This window comes from Psammomys obesus, unplaced genomic scaffold (genome assembly GCF_907164565.1).
Source record: "Psammomys obesus unplaced genomic scaffold, mPsaObe1.curated_primary_1811, whole genome shotgun sequence".
Lineage (NCBI taxonomy): Eukaryota > Metazoa > Chordata > Mammalia > Rodentia > Muridae > Psammomys > Psammomys obesus.
Window position 1 is genome coordinate 2,764,786 of NW_026596962.1, and position 20,073 is coordinate 2,784,858.

Here is a 20,073-nt window from a genome sequence, read left to right on the forward strand (position 1 = left end):
TGGCCCAGCACAGCTTGCTGTCTTAACTCTTGTCTTTTCCCACATTCCTCCATTCTAGCCAGGTTGGTTTCCACACTCCTGTCAAAATACCTGGAACATGTTACATCTCCAGTTTGCAAGTGTCATTTTTCTTTTGGGTCTCCCCTGTCCATTTCTAAGGCATTCTCTCACATCTGCAGCTCACAGAGTTTTCTCTAATACCTAGAGAGAGGCATGACCCAGAAGGCAGCTTTGGTGCTGAATACCCGTGCCAACATGGTATATGTTCCATTGCTCTTCATCGTGCCATGTGCCAGTCTTCTTGCCCTGAGCCTGGGTCCTGTAGGACAGCCCACATCTTTTGGTAGCTCTAGCTACAGAAACTGTGACTCGTAAGTAGCAATGGGCAGAGATGCAGCCCATGGTGTCTCTTCCTCAGGGCCTCTGGCTAACGTGTTAGTGGGAGACCCTTCGTGGACTCAATACATGCCTTGCCGCTCCATCTGCTCTGCACTCCTCCCTGCCACTGCCTCCTCTAAATGTGTTTGTTTGTGGACTATATGTATACATGGGAAACCATTCCTTTCCATGTAATCATTTGAGATAAAGCTATCCTTCAGCTTCAACATCACACACAGTAAAGTCTCCCAAGTCCGCCTTGAAGAGATGAGAAATTCTGTAGCAGAAAGCCAGTGGAAACTTTCAGAACACCATGTTGTTGAAAAGTAAGAGCTCTGTACCTCATTCATGATAAACAGTGACATTTATAAGTGACCTTATTTTAGAAAACTTGTATAAAAGTCTCATTGGCTTTTGGCTGTACCAGGGCAAATCTGGTGGCTGGTTGCACAGGAGCTATGCCAATAGTTCACAGAGAGTCAAAGATATTAGTGTGGAGAGAAGGCGAATTGTCATTGCCCTGTCTCGACCACATCACGCATCCTATATTCATTAGAGATCTCATGAGTGGAATGACATTTCTTCTCATTAGGCTGAGGCTAAATGAGGACTTGTGGGAGCCAAAGCTGCAGCTGGATGGGAAATGGGACATTGGGCAATCACTGCCACAGAGCTTCCCAAGATGTGGGCAGAGACGTAAATGTCATGTTTCAGATGTGGGACCCAAGTGGCTCTGAATTCTGGGCTCAGAGGCAGAGACCATGGTTTTAGTACCCAAAGAAGAAATACACTTCAAAAGAGAGTGAGAAGGCTTCCAAGCTGTTTTAGGTTAAAATTGTTGCAAAGAACCAAATGATTGCTACACTTGCTCAGCAGCTGCTCCTAATTCATCCCTCTTCTTTCAAACTATGACGTTCTAAGAGACAAAAAGTTACTATGTTTCTTCATTTAAAATGTTACCCAATTGCTTAAAATTGGGCATTTTAAGAATTTACAGGAATGTAAGCTACAGACCTCAGGATTTATTTTTAAAATGTGCTTTTAGTGTTTCATCTATTCAGTGTGAATTGATTAGATTCATCCCTGTCTTCCTCCCTCCGGCCCCCGACTGCCTCCTCACCCTGCTGTCCTCCTAACTTCATGTCCTTTTTATTGTTACTAATAATACACTGAATACTCTCACCGATATTTTCTCCCAAAGGGGTGGGACCTCCAGGGTCCTTCCCATCCATGCTGAAATCTTGGCTGCTCTTGTGTAGATTATCGTGGTGGCTTTGAGCTGATGTGAGCAGTAGCCAGGTCATATCCAGACAGAGTTGAGGATTTCTTCACTGTGCTCCCATCAGTCTCTGCTTCTGCTTGTTCACAGCGTGGCGGAAGCTGCCATTGTGCAATAGGGTTAAGTGTGTTGCACAGCAGCTGCGGTGAGGCAAGGACCAGTGTCTCAGGCTTACCATTCCAATGTGTTGAAGTCTGATCTGAATGGCCCTTCTCCAGAAGCTGAGCAGGAGGTAGAGGGGCCTGGGGGCTGGCATTACATAGCACAAGGCCCCCGTGGGACTCAGGCTGTTTTTAAGCTCTAACTACTTAAAGAGAGCAAAGTGTCTACATACCATCTACCTCATGCTCCCATCTCAACACGGGATTTTTCTTCTTCACCGAACAAGGCAATGAGCTATGACCCTGGGTGATGCCAGATCCCAAGCTTTCTATATCTGTATCTATGCTTTCAATGAAGAAAGACTTTAATCTGCAGCAGCATCTTGCTTTTACAGCATAGGGGCTCAGGTTTGAACTTGAGACCTGTGTTCTTTCTTCAGACGTAGCATGCTGGTGGGAAGGCGTTTTCTCTGGACTCTTGCTTTCGGGACCTAACCATCTTTGCTTGTGCAAAGTAATTACTGTGGTCAGAGCTGCATTTCTCAGACTGTGATTCTTTAACTTCTAGAACAATTGTCTTCCCTAAAGATGGACTTGGACTGCATCATTGTTGTTATTTTATTGCTTATTTCTGTGGAGGTGGTGCATGGATCTCCCACGTGACCCTAAAAAGAGATCTCTGGACTTTGAGAGACCCAGGCAATATGACTTCTCTGCACTGGAAAAGAGGACTCAAAAAGGCAAGAGAGGGACTTTTGAAAAATGAGAAGTGACAATAAGGAAGGCAAAATGAAGGTACAGTCGGGTGGGCCGGGCTAAGGAAGGAACCAACTGGGCTAAGGTGGGGCAGTGCCATGGTTTGTGCTTCACATGGCATTGCTGTTTAGAAGGAGGAGGTCTGAGCTTGTGAAATGGACAAGGCTGGGACACACACTGCAGCCCTAGGAGGCCACTGGGCAGAAATTTCCCAGTTCATTTCCATGGATGATTTTTAAATTAATAATTAATTACGGTCACACACGCAGTGCGTGTCTCTTTTTCGGTGTCTGTGTTTGCATACATGACCCAGCCTGTATGTGGAAGTCAGAGTATAGCTTGCAGAACTTGGCTGTTTTCTTCCACAGTGGGTTTCAGGGATTGGACGCAGTCACCAGGCTTGCTCAGAGAGAGTTTTAAACTCTGCTCCATCTCACCAGGAATGCCTTTCTTCCAAAGTGCATGGCTGTATCTGCTGCTGGCTACCCTGGGAAGGGGTGATCAGCCTGTAGCAGCCTGGCCTCATGAGGGAGCAAGATGAACACTGAGGGAAAGGGTGTGAGCAGCTGGGGGTGGTTCTGAGCCCCAGCACGTACGGTATGTCTTCACTGAGTTGTGAGAAATGCATATGTGAACCATGCAGGAACAAATGCATGGGGATCTGACATTCCCCCCTCTACCACCCGAATGGAATTTGGAGTTTGCAGTCTCTGTGAATAATGCCACCATCCACCCAGGAAACCTCAGGCATCCATACCTTGCTTTTCCCATGGTCTCAAGAGAGTGGCTTGAGAATGGGATTACAGGGGCTCTGAGGAAGCATCTGAAGTTCTGCTGAGAATGTCTCATGTATGCCCTGGGTGAGTCACTGTTATTATTCCTTTTTTGTTCATGTTTATTTCTCATTATCACTCACTATCACTTATTGAGTCATAACAAATATTATTTAAATTTCATATACATAAATTTCTTTAAGTCTTTGACTTTTTTCACAACAAAAAGGTTAGTTTTTTAGGAGAGCAAAATGAGACTCTAGAGGACTGTTTTCTATTTTCATAGTTACCATGTAATTCCACACCTCAGTTCCTTCCTTGTAAATTATGGGGGCTAGATTTCTATAGAGGAAGGCCACTTTCTACTCTAACATTCTGCCACACAGTTCATACCAGGCAGGTTGGAGAGATGCTGAGAAGTCATTTGGCACAGCTCCATGTTCCAGCAGAATTACCGATTAATCAAAACCAGTAAAATAGTTTGATTTGGAAATTCCCAGTTCTTTCTTATTTTCTGATTCCCACCCCTTCCCCCAAAGGAATTACACACCCTTGATAGACAACCAGTTTTGATGTCTCAAAGTCCATGCTCTGGACTCAGACAGCTTCTTTGCACTTTAAGGCCTCTTTTTGAGCAAGGCAGCATCAGGGAAGTCACGGTCCCAGGCATCAGGTGGCCATTGTGCCTGCCTTCCCGGCAGGACAGGAAAGCCAGTGAGCATGCCTGTGTGCTTGTGGAGAGAGTAGCAAGCAAAGCTGGTCAGTCTTCTCCTTGGCCACATGGAGCTTGCTGAGCTGACACACAGACAGACTACCTTGTCTCTGAAAGAGATCATGCCTATGTCATGTACTGTTCCTGTCAGGGAGGGAAAGTAAAAGCCATATGCTGTGATGAAAATATTCTCTGATAACGTGGAGTAAACACTCTGCTTCTCATCATCCCTCGGATCTGAGCTGCACTTGAAATCAGGTTAGCGAGAGCTAAATTTAATCATTGTGTGACCTGATTGGATATCTGCAACCGGGGTATCGAATATCCCACTTTCTGTTGCTGTTCTCAGTTTCATCTCAGTATTTCCTTGGGGACTGCAAAGGCATAGTAGGCAGCAGAATAATGAAATGTGGTAAATCTGGTCAGAGAGAAATATGACTAAAATACTTTCCTTTGTTTCACTTCTACAGCCCCATATTTAGGGAGGATTTCTTTGGTTTACAAAGCACTAAAGCCCATTCTTGGAAGGCAAGGGGCAGGCAGAATTGTTGCGCTGGAGGATACGGAGACTGCTCCACTTTATAACACATAAAAGTCCTTTGTCTTATAGATACATTATAAAAGTAGGTCATGCCATTAATTCTCTTTGTACAAGTTTGCTGAGCACTTATGGGACTGTGTGAGAAGGTGTGCCTTTGGTCGCCAGCACACACAGGGCTCTCTCGCACCCAGCACCTCTCCCCTCACCACTGACTGCATGGATCTGGAGCACACAGGGCGGCCTGGAAACGTGTTGCTCTGAGGGAGTTTGTTTTCCCTGATGATGAAGGCTGAGTGTCTGGCCTTTTGGTAACTGTGAGAAATTAACACTTGTTCTCAGATAAGTCTCACATTGTAAGCTAGACAGAGTTTTAGGCCTAGGCCCCAAACCATCCGAGAATGATTCTCAAGAGAAAAGCAGTAGCAAGCCAGCTGGATGTCTAAGGAGCCTTGTCGATCGTGGAAGTACCATGCACCATGCTGAATCCTTCCCTCGCCAATGGGTGAGATACATGCTCCTAACAGAAGTGAGTTTATACAGGAACGCTGGCAGAAAGAAGACTGTTACTCTGCAGAAATGTGTCAGAAGCCGTGTGTACCTGGACTCCCCACATCCCTGAAAACAACCTCGTCCGTGGATCTTCCTCCCCCTGCTGTATCATGTTTTAGAGCTGAGCAGCAGGAAGCCTCCTTCATTGCTGTTGTAGCTCACTTTTTGTTGCTGTGAAATATCACTGACCAAAACCAATGTGGGGAAGAAAGGCTTTATTTGGCTTACAGTCTACAGTCCATCACCGAGGGAAGCTAAAACAGCAACTCAAAGCCGGAATCTGGAGGCATAATCTAAAGCAGAGAACACGGAGAAATGCTGCTTTCCAGCTTCCTCCCCCGGCCTGCTCAGCTACCTTCCTTATACACACTTCTGAGATGTGACATTGACTTTAGTGGGATGGGCCCTTGGAGAGGCCCTCCCACACCAATGACTAATCAAAGAAATGCCCCACAGACTGGCCTACAGTCTGGTGGAAGCAATTCTAAATGAGGCTCTTTCTTCCCAGGTGACTGGAGTGTGTGTCTAGTTGACAAAAAAGAAGTTCAAATCTAGTAGACATATATGTAAAATTACTAGAAACACTTTCTACTAACAGCTGAGCAGACAAACAATTGACCCTTGTAAATTCATGTCAATATCACAACACAAAAAGTCGTACAACCAGTCTTTAAAAAACTGACACTTTAAAAGTTCAAAGTCTGTTTAAAAATAGTCAGTCTCGTAACTCTTGGTCCTTGTAAAATTAAGCAACAACAACAATAACTAAAGAAGCCCAGGTTAAATACTTTCTTAGTGTGGAGGGGAAGATTCAGGGAACAAAAGCAATTAGGCTTCAGAAAATTAAGGTCCACCAGGAAACTCCAGGTCCTGCAGCGCAATGCCTGACACCTGGAACTCACTCACAATCTCCTGAGCTCCGAGGTGCTTCTCCATCCCCCTTCTCTGCCTCTGCCACTTGCAGAACTGCACACTAACAGCGGAGAGTCTCAAAGTCACAAGCTAAGCCCATGAGTGCATTCGAGCTCTCACAGAACACAGCTCTGAGCTTGACTTTTCCAGCCCAGCGTTCCACAACCCTCCCATCACCCTTCCCCACATCAACATGGTCAGGTCCTTTAGCAGTGTCCCAGTCCTGGCCCCAGCACCTGTCCTGGTTTGCTTCCCATCAGCATCTTATGACAAAGTTCTTATGACAAGGGAAAAAGTGGATACAGGATACAGGGAAGTAGGATCTCAGAATGAGCTAATACATGCCTCTTGGGAAGAACACTCACAATGTAATTCCCTAAGCATTAATTAACACTTAGATTGCTGTTTCCCACCGTGGACAGATCTACTTGGGTCTCCAGAGCTTTGCTCTCCTGTTGAGAGCACTATAATCCAAGCAAAGCAGCCATCTTTGTCTTTAGAGGGGGCACAGAGGTTCACTGTGCCCTCACTTAATTCCCCTCCGACTGCTCCCTCCTGCACCTACCATATACAGTTCTAATTGCATGTAGCATCATGGTCTCAGGAGGCACTTGAGTATTCAGCGTGTGCAGAGCTGGCTGAAGAGGGACTCCATCCCGCTACAGGGACGTCACCACCGATGCAGGGTGAGACTTTCTGGCAATGGAGTCTCACTCATGGTCCTGTATGTAGCCTCTCCAATTAGCCTGATTAACTCGCCAGCTCACCAAGAGAACTGTCATGGAATTGTGCTTATGTCTGGTTTTGCTGCTCTGTCTTGAGGAAGCAGGGAAAAAACTCTCATAATATGCTCTGATTCACAGAGGTGGAAAGGGGGGATTCAACAAAACGTGCATACACATACTTTCCTGTGTTTTATACTAATATTCTTAAGCTCTTACTGAATGAGTTGTTAGTTTTCTCGTGGCTGTGACAGAATGCCTAGCATAAAGAACTTAAAAAGAGGCAAGTTTTCTTTAGGTCAGCTTCAGTCCACATGGCAGGGAGGGTAGAATAATTCACATTCTATGCCAAGGAAGAAGTGAAGGTATCCTTAGCCCTTCCATAGCGCCTCTACCTCCTAACAGGCTATCAGATGAGGCTTTTGATCTCATCAGGATTAGGTAATTCTTTAGGTCGGATCCCTCAGCTGACTACGGACTACATTAGCAGGTATACTCCTAGACATGTTTCTTAATCTTCTAGGCATTTCACAAGCCAATCAAGTGAAAAGCCGTGCTTAACCATCACAGTATCTATTATACTTCACCTCCAATACTGTGGCTTAAAACAGGGACGAAGAGGATTTATCTCATACAGTTTCTGTGGGTTGGGGATTTGAAAGCGGCTTGGATATGGGATAGATGACCCAAACAGGGCTCTTTAAGAGGCATTTTAGGAGCTTCTGGTGGTGTCTATCAAGTACTAAGTGAGCTGCACCTTTTTCTTCACATTGCAACACTGACTAGACATAGATTCTGTTTCCCCATGCATTCTTAAACAATTTAGCTTTTAAATGTCCATCTCCCACTTCTCTTGCTAAGTCTGGGGGTGGGGTCATTTGATACATTGATAGATACGCTAAGCCTGGTTACTGCTCAATATCTCTCACGGTAACACTCACGTTGGCTTTTAAGTTAATGAAAGGAAACTTTTCTGGTCTTCCTGTTCTTCATAGTTAATCATCACAGTGACACATAGTTATTTCAGCTCAACACTGGCCAAATGTATGCCTAATATGAAACTTTCTACCTCTGCCTTTTGTTCTCAGGCCTGCCTCTTGGCATCTTCATTATGTACTAACTAAACTGAAAACAGGGAATGCAAGTTAATGCTTTATCTCAGAATCACATAGCCGACTTCTTCAGGACAAGTCTGTGACTCCAAGATCTAAGACCCTTACACAAACATACTTGCAGGCAAAACTCCAATGGACATAAAATAAAAATATAAAAAAGAACAAGTCCGATAAAGTAAAAGTCATATAGGACAAGCTATAGGCCAACATTACAGCTCAATTCACTACTCATTACTTTTTCTAATGAAAATATTTCAAACGGCCTGGTGTAATTAGACCATTTAACTTCATGCTACAGTAGGTCATGTGTAAAATTTATACTCTAGTTCTAGCTAGCTCATCAATGACATTTTCTGAGAACTCTGATTATTCCTAAATTTAGTTTTAAAACTGTAATACTCCCTTAGAGAGGCATTCCAAAGTCTTGCCAGTTATAAAAATTGACTTCCACCTTGTACAGCAGAAATGCCTTCTTACCAATAGACAGAATTTTCCACATAGGTAGCAGATCAGGAAGACAAGTCATTTTTACTTCCATTTTCTGTATTTCTGGAGAAGGAAAACATTTCATGGGATGGTGCTAGCTTTTTCCCCTGCAAAGCAATTATCCTAAAGGAGACCATAGAGCAATAACTACAACCGGACTGTCCTTCCTGGGGGAGCAGGGCTGGACAGGACACAGGACCTGGCCTTCCCAGCAGTCCGCAGCACATATGGCACCTTTGGGCTATATGTCTTAAGTGGGAAGGCACCAGAAGCCAGTGAGACTTTAGATTACAAGAACTCCTAATGTGGGGCTGGCAAGATGGCCCATCAGGAAAGAGGGTTCTGGTCTTGCTGAGGGCTGGCCAAATGTGGCTCCCACTGGCAGCTCTCAGCTCCAGCTCCAGCAGACCCTAGGGCCCTGCCTGCCGACACTTAGGTTCACGCGCACACATCCTTACACACACATGTAGTTAACTTCAAACATCTTCTAAAAAGCCCTCTTAGATATGTGCATACTGTGAGAGGAGAACAAGGAACGCCGGGAAGCTGCTGCTGTGCAGGTGCTGGAGTTCAGTGTGCAGAGTGACTGGTCTTTCTCACACATCAGAGCAACGTCTAGGTGCATTCGGCTCAGGGGAGGTGTACTTACTTTCTTGTGGCTGATACGTGGGACTTTAGCCCGATCCTGCCATTCACGTGGCTGCACTGGAGTGCGCAGGTTTTAGAAAGTCGTCAGTTCTCCTACCTCATGTGCAAAGGTTATCACAGTTCTACCACATGATGTACTAAGGACCTACACTGGTTTCCTTAGCAGCAGGTGCTCATGAGGAAATAAGCTGTGGTGGGAAAGGAGTTTGCAGGACACCTAAGCTCTTCTCCTTCTCTGTACCGTCACTCTGACATATGAAAAGCACGTGGATTTGAAATGTCTTTACTGTTTGTCATCTGAAATAATATTCAGCAGGAACATTCTGAGCATCAACACATAAGGGTCATGCATCTTTAAGTCCTTATGCTGATTATTCAGAACACCTTACAAATATATATTAGCAGGCACAGCATAAAAACAGATCATCTGCAACTTGAAAACAGAGAGTGAAAATTGGTTGATAAATTTGTCAAATAAAACCAATCACTGAGATTCTCAAGATTTTGTTTGCTACAGTGAGTAATAAACACAAGTAAAGTAAAATAATTGTAACATATAATAAAATATAAAACCACATACAACTATAGTAAGCACCAATATACATGAGGAACATTTTTACATAACTGTAAATATGATTCTTGGCATTAATTTTGGCCTATTTCCATAAGTTTGTTTTGGTGTGGTGGTTGATTTCTAAGCCTCTGGATATAGGCAAACAAAAATTATTTATGGTTAAAGTTGTAATGCAGAATTGAAAAGCAAGGAATGAATTTTTGGAAGGGGTCTGTACTGCAAACAAAGTATCCAAACCTAAAAGAGAAAAATTTGTTTTTTTCTAATTGGCTGTGCAGTTATTTTGGTTTTCAGAAATTGAAGTCTTTTAAAAATATTCTTTGTCTGTGAGTTTTGCCTTCATGTATGCATGTGTATCATGTATGTGCCTGGTGCCTGAGAGGCCTGAAGAGGGTATCGTATCCCAGATCCCATTGGAATCTGAGTTATAGATGATTGTGAGCAGCTATATGGTGCTGGAAATAAACTTGCATCCTTGACAAGAGCAGCAAGTGCTCTTAACTGCTGAGTTGGCTCCAGCCCCGAGAACTAAAGTTTTAATATGAACCAGGACCTTCATTGATTTCTCTGTTGAATTTTTAGCACAGAAATTTGGTGTGTATAGAGTGCATTTTTGTATATGTACGGAGATTATATATGTATGTGTATGGAGATTACATATGTATGTGCATGGAGATTATATATGTATATTTACACAAGGCAACAAACTCATATAGATTCATTTTAGCATAACAAGCCTGCATGTATGTGACCATTTATCTAAAATGAAATCTAAAATGGGATACAGCTCACTTGATAGAGGGCTTGCCTCATATGTACAAAGCCCTGGATTTAATTTCCAGGATATGAACTGAGCTATAATCTAGCACTCTGGAAGCAGAGGTAGGAAGATTAGCAGTTCAAGGTCATTCTAGGCTACATAGTGAATTCGAGACCAACATGGGCTATATGATGCCTTGCCTAAAAGGAAAAAATAAATATTATGCTGTCAGTTCTGCATAGCTCAGCTAATAGGGGATTATCAAGATTCTTTAAAGAGCTGGGAAACACTCTCCACTGCTTCAGCAGTAGACTGATGTTCTAACTAGTTTGCTTAGTGATATGGTGTCTCCCCAGCCTATGGAATAGTGAGGGAGCAGCCCCAGGAAGCATCTAGGGAAGGCCAGTTCAAGAATGGCTGTGTCTGGATGGCTCTGCTGACCACACATGAACATTCAGGTCTTTACTGTGGCCTGCTGGCTGCCCACTACATGGACTGCATGAGGAAGGAGTTAATGTACACTCTTCCCATGAACATGATTGTCTTTCTCAGGGATTTCTGGACGCAGAAGTGCTCATAGTGAAAGCATAGAGCAAACCAACTACGGGGCATAACTTCAGGAGACGGAATTCCACAGCATCCATATTTAACAAGCACAGTTCAATTTAAACTTGTTTTTTGTTGTTGTTGTTGTCAGTTTTAGGTACATAATGAAGGATGATCGTAGTAGGATTTTCAATGAAGAGTTTTGGCTTTTAAGATGTATGCTGACTATATGTTATCAAGTCCAGTTAAAGCCTGGAATATCTGACATGATGAAAACTCCCCTTAGGAGAGGAGCACCGTTTGTGCTTCTCCCTCCATCTCTAACTGTCTGCAGAGGACAAGCAGGCGATTCTGGACACTTGCTTCATCACACACATAGTGCTAAGCCTGAGCCACAGGCACACGTGAGTTGGCTAAAGACTAGACTCAGCCTTTGGGGCAAGTCCTCCCATTCTAGGAGTGGACACAGCATGGCCACTACCTGGCACACAGCAGGACTAATGAGTCTATCTGGGCACAGAAACTGCCACCTCAATAAAGCTCCAAACCTGTAGTATAAATGACCTCATGTCTCTGGGGGTTCCCATGAGTCACACAAAAACAAAAATAAAATTTAGTGGCAATACAGCACACCATCTAACTTCTAAATAAGCACTGAAACAGTGTGCCCAGAATTATGAATAAACAGAGATTATAAAGCATAGACTCTTTCCTCGTGTAACTACAGTATGGTTGGTTTGGAGATGAACATAGGGGATCCTCTCAAAACGTACAGTGTAAATGCTCATACAAAGTATTTTCTTTAAAAAGTCCACTATACCTTAGTTAGAGTTGTATTCTGAGGTGTTTGTTTATAAATGGAACTGTAAGAATCTTTGCATTTGCTTTAAAATGTTGGTAAAAAGCACCCAAAGGGCAGAGGAGACAGTGTCAAATGTCAACAGCCAGGAAACGGGGGTGATAGGCACCTAGCTTCTTCACACTGCTGCCTGTTGTCTTTATACTACCGTATCTGTGAAGCCCCAACTCTGACAATAAAACAGAGTCACTTCAAACTAATAACAGTAATAAAAATAGTAAGGGCAAAGTAAAAGTATTTTAAACTATCAATACACTGGGTATTGCACTGGGTAAGGTGGCACATGCCTTTGGAGCCAGCACTTGGGCAGCAGAGGCAAGTGGATCTCTGGGAATTTGAGGCCAGCCTGGTCTACATAGCAAGTTCCAGGCTAGCTGGGGCTACAGCGTGAGACTCTGTAATTAAAAACAATGTACCATGTAAGAAAATTTGGTACCACATTTTGTATAGAAAAGTTTACATAACATATAATACTGAAAGGTTGTAAAACAGTTAAGTCCCAATAGGAAGAGAAGTTAAACGTGCTGGGCCCACATCAACGAAATACGGCACAAACACTAAGGAGGCGACCGTAGAGTCGAGAAGAGACCACAGAGCAGCACACAGCCTTCGTGCTCACAGGCAGTGTCTGGGAGAGCGTCCTCGGGTTCTGAGCGAGTGCTCCTGCAAACAGCAACTGTGGGTGGTTTTGCGTTGCCGCGTTGTAGAAACTTACTACTTGGTGTGCGTGGGTGTCTTGCCTGCATGTATGACAGTGTACCACGGGCAAGCCTGAAGCCCACAGAGGGAAGCAGTGGAGCCTCTGGAACTGGAGTTACGCGTAAGTGTGAACTACAGTGTTGGTCCTGCCTGAGCCCCCCTTCTGGAGAGCAGCGCACTCTTACCTGCTGAGAGAGCTCTCCAGCCTGCGTTCTTAACTTGCTCACTGAACTACTCCGTTCACAGAAATGTCTGTTAACTTTACCACTGGGCAGAAGTGCACAGATCACCACAGAAACCACAATGTTCTCATGTTCTTCCCAGTAGGGTGACTTCATGTTAACACTGTGTCGGTCACTAAGTAATTCAAGAAGAGAAAGTGGCATCCCCCTATGACAGCATGGAACCTGGGACACATTTCTCTCATCTCTAACAAATGCAAATCGCCATTTCTCAGGCACAAACAATATTTTCCTCAGCCACATGAGAGCATTAACATGAAGATGTTTAAAACCACATAAAATACCACATCACAACATATAGAAGAAGAAAATAACATACCTTTTAGTTAATTCAAATCAGGTTGAAAATTCTATTAGTTATAGGAAGAAATAGCATTTGAAAAAGAAAAAAATGTTTTCTACTTGATTCTTAAAGAATCTGAACGTATGCCAATAGCTTTATGTGAAGAATACTTGTGGATGTTTTAGTAATGTGTTTGTTCTTAGAATAGAACAGATGGCAACAAGGAATAAAATGTTATTTCCAGATGTAAATTTTTGTGAACTCGGTGCCAGCGACCCAGAGCGAGAAACAAGTCTCAAGCTTACGGGTGGCTGGCATCATGGCATTTCAGGAGTGGACTTTAACTTACTGGTTGTCTCTGGGGCTCCATGCAAGGTCTGCCATTTGGATCATGCCCAAACGACAGTAGGCTTTCCGGTTTGCACACTCTGGCAGCTGCTGTGGCTGCGGTGCAGTGCCGGCTTCCTGGGCCCTGAGAGCCCAGAACTGAAAAGGGAGCCTGAGGGTCCTTTGTGTGTACACAGTGCAGACCAGTTGCTTAGTCACAGATGTGCGGCTCCAGTGTCTTTGCCAATTTAAGCTTGGCTATCTCGAAGGAGCCAGGAAAAGAAGTGCGTAGCGCTGCAGTTACCAGGCGGGCGCTCTGTTCCACGCTGTAGCGGGCCTCGGGAACGATGAGAGAATCCTCGGGCTTTATTGTATTAGCTACCTGTGTCAAATCAAAGAACACAAGTCTGTTACAGACTAACCACATTGCTAACAGTTCTTTTTAAGAGAGCTGCTCTCTGTTTTTAAAATTATTTGTCAATTTCTTACATGTGTAAAAAATGAGTTTTGGTCATTTTTGTTCTAGTGCTTTTTCTTAATCCTTGCCCCTCTTCCACCAACGCCCGTTAAAACATCCCCGCTTCTCCTCTGAGGTATTTCTTTTGGTGACCAGCTGGGTTTCATCTTGGTTCCTGCATGAGCCCCGTGGGTGGGAGTTATGTAAGGCAACTCATCAGTGCCGCCACTGCAGACAGTGATGCTCCCTGCAGCCAGGGCCGCTCTGAGTGGGTGGACTCGGGAGCCCTTCCCGTCCACGCTCAAGTGTGCGTGTGCCCGTGTTCGCAGGGAAGCACAGCTGCCGTGAGCTCACGGATGCGGCCGTGTGCTGTCCTGAGACCCGTTTCACAGCCCCTGTCCTTCTCCAGCTCATGCCCTCTCTGCTCCCTCTTCTGCAGTGTTTGGTGACCCGAGAAGGGACTGAGCTAGGTGACCCTTTCACGGTGGGGCAGATGGCTTTCCTAATTATCCTGTCTCCACGCCTGCTTGGGCCAGCCGTTCGCATTCTCCTTTGAGGGCCTAAAAGAACACAAGTGTTCCGGATTGGAAGAAAAACCACGTTACCTGGCTCTCAGAAGAACTAGGTTGCCTCTTGTGGGCATCAGAGCAATGCCTTGTGTAAGCCTTTGAAGACTCGGGACACAGCTTCCGTCTGCGGCTGTGGGCTGCCTTGCGCTCTGTTAGGCCGCGTTCAGCCGCACCAGCGTCGGTAATTTCATTTGCTAAGTGTTGCTGCTGGAGTTGCCACTCTCCAGTTTCTGATTCAAAAATGTGTGGCTGGCTTTTGAGTTTCAGTGACTCGTGGCTTTTCCCCAGAATCTGTGTTATGAGCCTGCTTGTTAAGCTGTCTTTTCCCCGGGCGGGGCTGTCCACGGCATTTCTTACACTGCTACCCGACGTGTGCGTCACGCGGGCGGACAGCGGCACCGCGCGCCTCTCGGAGGAAGAGGGTGGCCCGGTCCTCCGCCCACACAACTGCCCCTGCGGGGGTCCGGAGCGCGGCTGGTTCAGATGCCCGACGTGGATGTGACTGATACTGTTCGGCTTTTTCCGGGCGGCTGCGCCTGAACTCGGCTTGCCTCCCTGGGGTACACTGGCCTCCCGTGCCGGCCGGGGAGATTCTGTAACCGCGGTCTGCTTTCTTTTCACGGCGCCAGGCGCTGGGACGGCTCTGTTCGCTTGCTCGGATTTCTTTTTGAAAACCGGTACGAACGCCGGGGCTCTGCTGGTTTGTGAGCAGAGGCGCTCGCGCTGAACCTGTGCGTTCTCTCTGCTGAGCCCGGCCTGCTCCAGAGGCGGCCGGGAGAGCCTTGCGCCAGCAAGAGGCGCTGGCCGCGGGCGCCCCGCCGGGAACACGGCTGCCCTCTGCTGGCCGACCTCGGGCTCCGCCGCGCGGCCGGCTGACGGGGCGGGGCAGCACGGCGCCCGCGGCCACGCCGTCAGCCTGGCTTGAGTTGGCGGGGCTCTGAAGAGTCTCTTAGTGGTCAGGTTGGGTGGTTTGACTTTGTTTTCCTGAAAGGATAGAGATTAGGGAAATTTAAAAAATGTCATCATGATATAAGTGAAGAGAGAAAGACTCCGAAAGCAAAGTAACACTAAAATACAAGAAGAGCTGAACAAGAAAATACACCCGAGCCTCGGCGTAATGTGTCCGTTTCTCACGGCACATTCTAACCCTAAGGAAACCAAGTGTGAAAATTACATGCAGCTATGCCGTCTTCCGGATGTGCTCAAGGAAGCTTCTGGTGCCCCGTGCTTCTTTTCAGTGCTCGAAACTGTAGCCTCTCCTTTAAGTCCTCTCTTGAGTGCTCCACCAGTCAACCTACCCCGAAATCGGTTTTCTTTCAATGTCCCAAGCGTCTGCTATTTGTCATTAATAAACTAGGACAAGGTAGCGTGACCTGCTTCAGTGTCCATGTTCTATCTTCTTGAAGTGTGTGAACTATGGCTTATTTCTTCCTACCTCCTCTCAAGTTACTAAGAGAAACTTGCCGAAAAGATCTAATGAAAGGGTGGGTACATTTGCACGGAACCTTTATGTGAGATTTTGACTTCAGGACAGGGCTGTTTGTCTTGCACCTGTGTGTGTTTCCACTGTCTACCGCAGTCTCTGGTGCCTAGCAATAACTCAGCAGACATCTGTCACACTGACCAGCTAGGTACACTAAAGAGATACAAGCATGTCCTCTTCTTTAAGCACTTTGTGCATGTGTGAAATGAAACTTTACCATGTTCACTTCTGAGCACACAGGTGAACACTGGAACAACACAGAGATTAGCATGGCCCCTGCACGTGGTGACAGGTAAATGCAGGTCGTGCTCCATGTTTAATATCAAATGAATGAACGAATGAATGAATGAATGAATGAAACCTTACCATTGAACCATTGCGTCATTCAGGGGCATCAACATTCTTACCCCTGAACTGGTAAGCTCAGCAATCTTCATCCCACACAAAAGCAAAAACCTTGTACCTTGTAAATACTATTTCACATTTTTCCTTACTCTGGGACTCCAGCAACTCCTGCCTTATCTTCTTTTGCTAGGTATCCGCCATTCTAGATACTTCATACAGGATTATACGAGATTTTCTTTAGTGTCAGGGTTATTTCACCTAATACAGCATTTTTTTTAAAATATTCAGCTATGTTGTGGCATGTATCAGAATTTCCTTTCTTGTGGCTCACTCTGTATGTATATGACAGTTTGTTTATCTGTTCATGGAAAGTTTCTAGTGTTTTGAAATGAATGTATACTGTGCTTCTGTGAAAAAATAACTGCGCTAGTTAGTTTTAGGGTTTTGTTTTGTTTTGTTTTCCAACTTGCCACAACTTAGAGTCACGTGGGAATAGGTAACCTCCTCTATCAGCCTAGTCCATGAGCATGTGTGTGGAGGTATTTCCTTGACTAATCACTGATGTGTGACGGCCAGCCTCCTGTGGGCAGCGCCACTGCTGGGCAGGTGCTCCTGGGCTAGATGGGAAAGCACGCTTAGCAAGCCAGGCAGTGCCACTTTACCAGGGTACCTGCCTCTGCTCCTACTTGAATTCCTGCCTGCAGTTTCCTCAATGATTGACTATCAGTTGGTGGGTCAAATACCCTCCTACCCCATGATGCTTCTGTTCATGGTATTTACCAACAGAAAGTAAGGCAATACAGTAAAATTTGACAATGAAATGTAGGCCACAGATTTATCTTTTTATCCTTAGAGATCAAAAATGTCACAGCTTGAAACAAAAAATGTAAATGTTATAGAAATAATATGCAAACCACAACAACTGGTTTTTCTTTTCTCTACTGAGTTCCAGTTTTTTAATTTGGCTAAGAAGAGACTAGGAGACAGTTTTGGGAGATCAGAATTATAAGTAGGCACAGAAAACTATAAGATTGATCCAATTATCTACTAGGTATAACAAAGCACATAAAAATGAAATGGCTTAAAATTAAGAAAATCCAGGGCTTCAGTATATACACTTTGGGAGAACACAAATATTATGGCTCTGAATAATGAAAGAGGGGGAGATGTTCTTTAGAATATTCTCTGTAAAAGGGAACCATCAAAACTAAAAGTTGTCAGTAAAACCTTGCATACCATTCTTGTCAAGCCATCATAAGAACAAAGACTACCAGTGCCCACGCAGGTCCGGAAGGAAGTCCTTCCCTCCTTGCAGTGGGCATGGTGGACCGGTACGAAACCTCTACTCTACTCTTGCCATTGCTCCTCTGGAACAAGAACCTGTGAAGCTGAAGTGTCATGTTCACATTTGCACTTCGGGGGCTGACTTCATGCCTGCCAGTCAGATGCACATATCAACCATTTGGAAGGAGAAAGGAGGGGAAGCGATGCCTGTGCTAGCTTTGCTGAAAAGGTCAAGCATAAACACTTTGATCAACCTCAGCCATCAGTAGGCAGACTGTTGGTATAATGTTCTTTTGGAACATTTTACCCGTGTTCATTCCAATGTTGATTTCTCTCCCCCACTCTCTGGTTTCAATCCGGACATTGAATTGTGATACTTATTCTAAGCATCACCTGTCTCAACTTTGTGTAAACATGCCAAAATAAAGCAACTAGCCACAATGTTGAGCAAGGGAAAGGAAGCAGGAAGAGAAGGAGGAGCCAGAGGACAGGAAGCAGTGGGTGGCAGAGAGCTGGGAGAACAGAGGCAGGGGAGAGATCTTGGAATGACGTGGAAAGAATGAACTGGACCTAAGATTTCACAAAAAGCAAGTATAATGGGTAAAATCTAAATGTGAGGAAACTATGAGGGCTTGGAGGTTTAGGATGGAGTGACTATTGCCCAGCATTGTGTTCTAGGTTAATTAAATAAATCCCAGTCTCTGTGTGGTGATTTGGTTATTCAGCTGTTTAGGACTAACAGCAGCTTTACCAGAAGCTATATCAATAGAAAATATTAATCACAGCTTAATATCACAACAGCAGACCTGCACCATCTACTCTCTAGATTTCTGGCTGTCCAGTGCAGACAGACATTATCTGCTCACTGGCTGCAGACAGCCCAGATAACCCACTGATATACTTCCCGAAGACCACCGTCCTTGGGCTGTGCATGCTATGTAAGCACACAGATGCTATCATAAGAAAGATTCTTATGCTAGCATTATCATAATAATTCTTAACCTGGGCTGCAATTCTACCAACTACCAAGAGAAATGTCAAAACTGATGGAGTTACTCTGGAGAACAAATGTTTTCCCATTGACTTGAAAGAAACATATATAAGAACTAAGTTGAAATTAATTACGGACCAGAAAAGAACACTTGCTTTTTAGATCCTTGGGTTTCGCAAACTGCATGTCTTCTTTTCTTTAATGTAGCTATTACTTGAGATACACGAAGAAAAACCCCAGGCAGATTTGGATGAGAACAAACCTCTTGCCTTCTGAGAGAATGTGTGTGTGTGTGCCTGGGAGAGGCTTTATTCACACCTGCTTTTCCTCTCCTGTCTGAGAAGGGCGCACCTGGTGCGAATAGTTTCCAGGAGACTGCTTTGCAATCTAGTTTGTCAATACATTATTATTCACTGTCTTAATTTTTAAATGCTGTACATAGCCACAAGGGAGGAAACTTTTAGGTTTATATTCAAAATGTATAGAAAGAAACAAAAATGGCCTATGTAAACAACAGATGAGATCATAAATAATTCACAGAACTTAAGTATTCTTATATGGTCAATGAACTGAAGCTTTGTGAAGCTGTGAGCCAATTAAAAAGCATATGCTTCATTATACATGTCATTTGTCTAAGTCATTGGAAGATGTATCTTAGTTGACCTTTAATTTCTAGCACTGACATATAATGTATACAAGTTTGTATAGGGATAAAAGTTACGTAAACTACAAGTTTTACAGACATCCAGTGGTGGCCCACTATTAAGGTAACTGTTAAAAGGATTGGAGAAGCCTTCACTTATCTAGGCTATGTGCCTGGATTTTACTCAAGGGGGAAGTCCCTCTGCTGCACCCACACATTCAGTGTGGGAAAATCAGGGCCGTCCCTTCCCTCCTGTTACCTAGGAAAGCATCCATATCTATCAGCTTGTCTCTCTAGGCAGACTGCAGCAAAGAGGTCAGTATGCTTAGGGTTAGCAGCACACATAGAACCCCCTACACACACACACACACACACACACACACCACATACAACCTCCTCCACAAACACACACACATACTCATATACACATTTAAGCACCACACACACTACACACCCAGACACAGACAATCCACACAGGAATACACAACACAAATACACACATATCACACACATACACTCTCATACATACACCATACATATACCACACATACACGCACACACCACACACACACAAAGACACACTTTCTCACACACACACTATACATACACCACACACACATATACTCTCTCACATACTATACATACACCACACACACACACACACACTCCCTGTGACTGCTACACCTGGACATAAGGTAATCCAGGGTGGCATAATTCACCTACACTAGCAGTAACGGGCAGTGATAGAAAACGTCTGGGGAGGGAAAACTGAAAAATAACCAGAATGACAGACTAGATTTTCATTATTTGTTAAGGTTGGGTTCCGTTCGTGGCACTACACTTGTCTGTCTTGCTTAAAACAGAGCCCTGGATTGTAGGAGACATGGAAGCATGAAGGCTATGTGAGCATTAATGGCATGACACATGGAAGCACCTGCTCAGCCCCTGAACGGAGACTCTGCCCCAGGGAGGCCCCTGGCCAGCAAGCAGCGGCATGAGGGCTGCTGTAGAAGTGGCCCTAGCAGACAGCAGCGCATGG

The 20,073-nt window shown here is 44.7% G+C and overlaps 1 protein-coding gene across 1 annotated transcript in view; it reads right to left on the reverse strand.

The window, feature by feature from the left end:
* Window positions 1-9,249: 9,249 nt before the first annotated feature.
* CUNH18orf63 (chromosome unknown C18orf63 homolog) overlaps window positions 9,250-20,073 on the reverse strand; it is a 35,235-nt gene continuing 24,411 nt past the window's right edge. The window contains exons 11-12 of the mRNA XM_055598773.1: window positions 14,325-15,272; window positions 9,250-13,644 (exon numbers count right to left, since the gene is read on the reverse strand). Coding sequence (XP_055454748.1) covers window positions 13,474-13,644; window positions 14,325-15,272 — 1,119 coding nt within the window. The 3' untranslated portion in view covers window positions 9,250-13,473. The remainder of the gene's footprint in view (window positions 13,645-14,324; window positions 15,273-20,073) is intronic.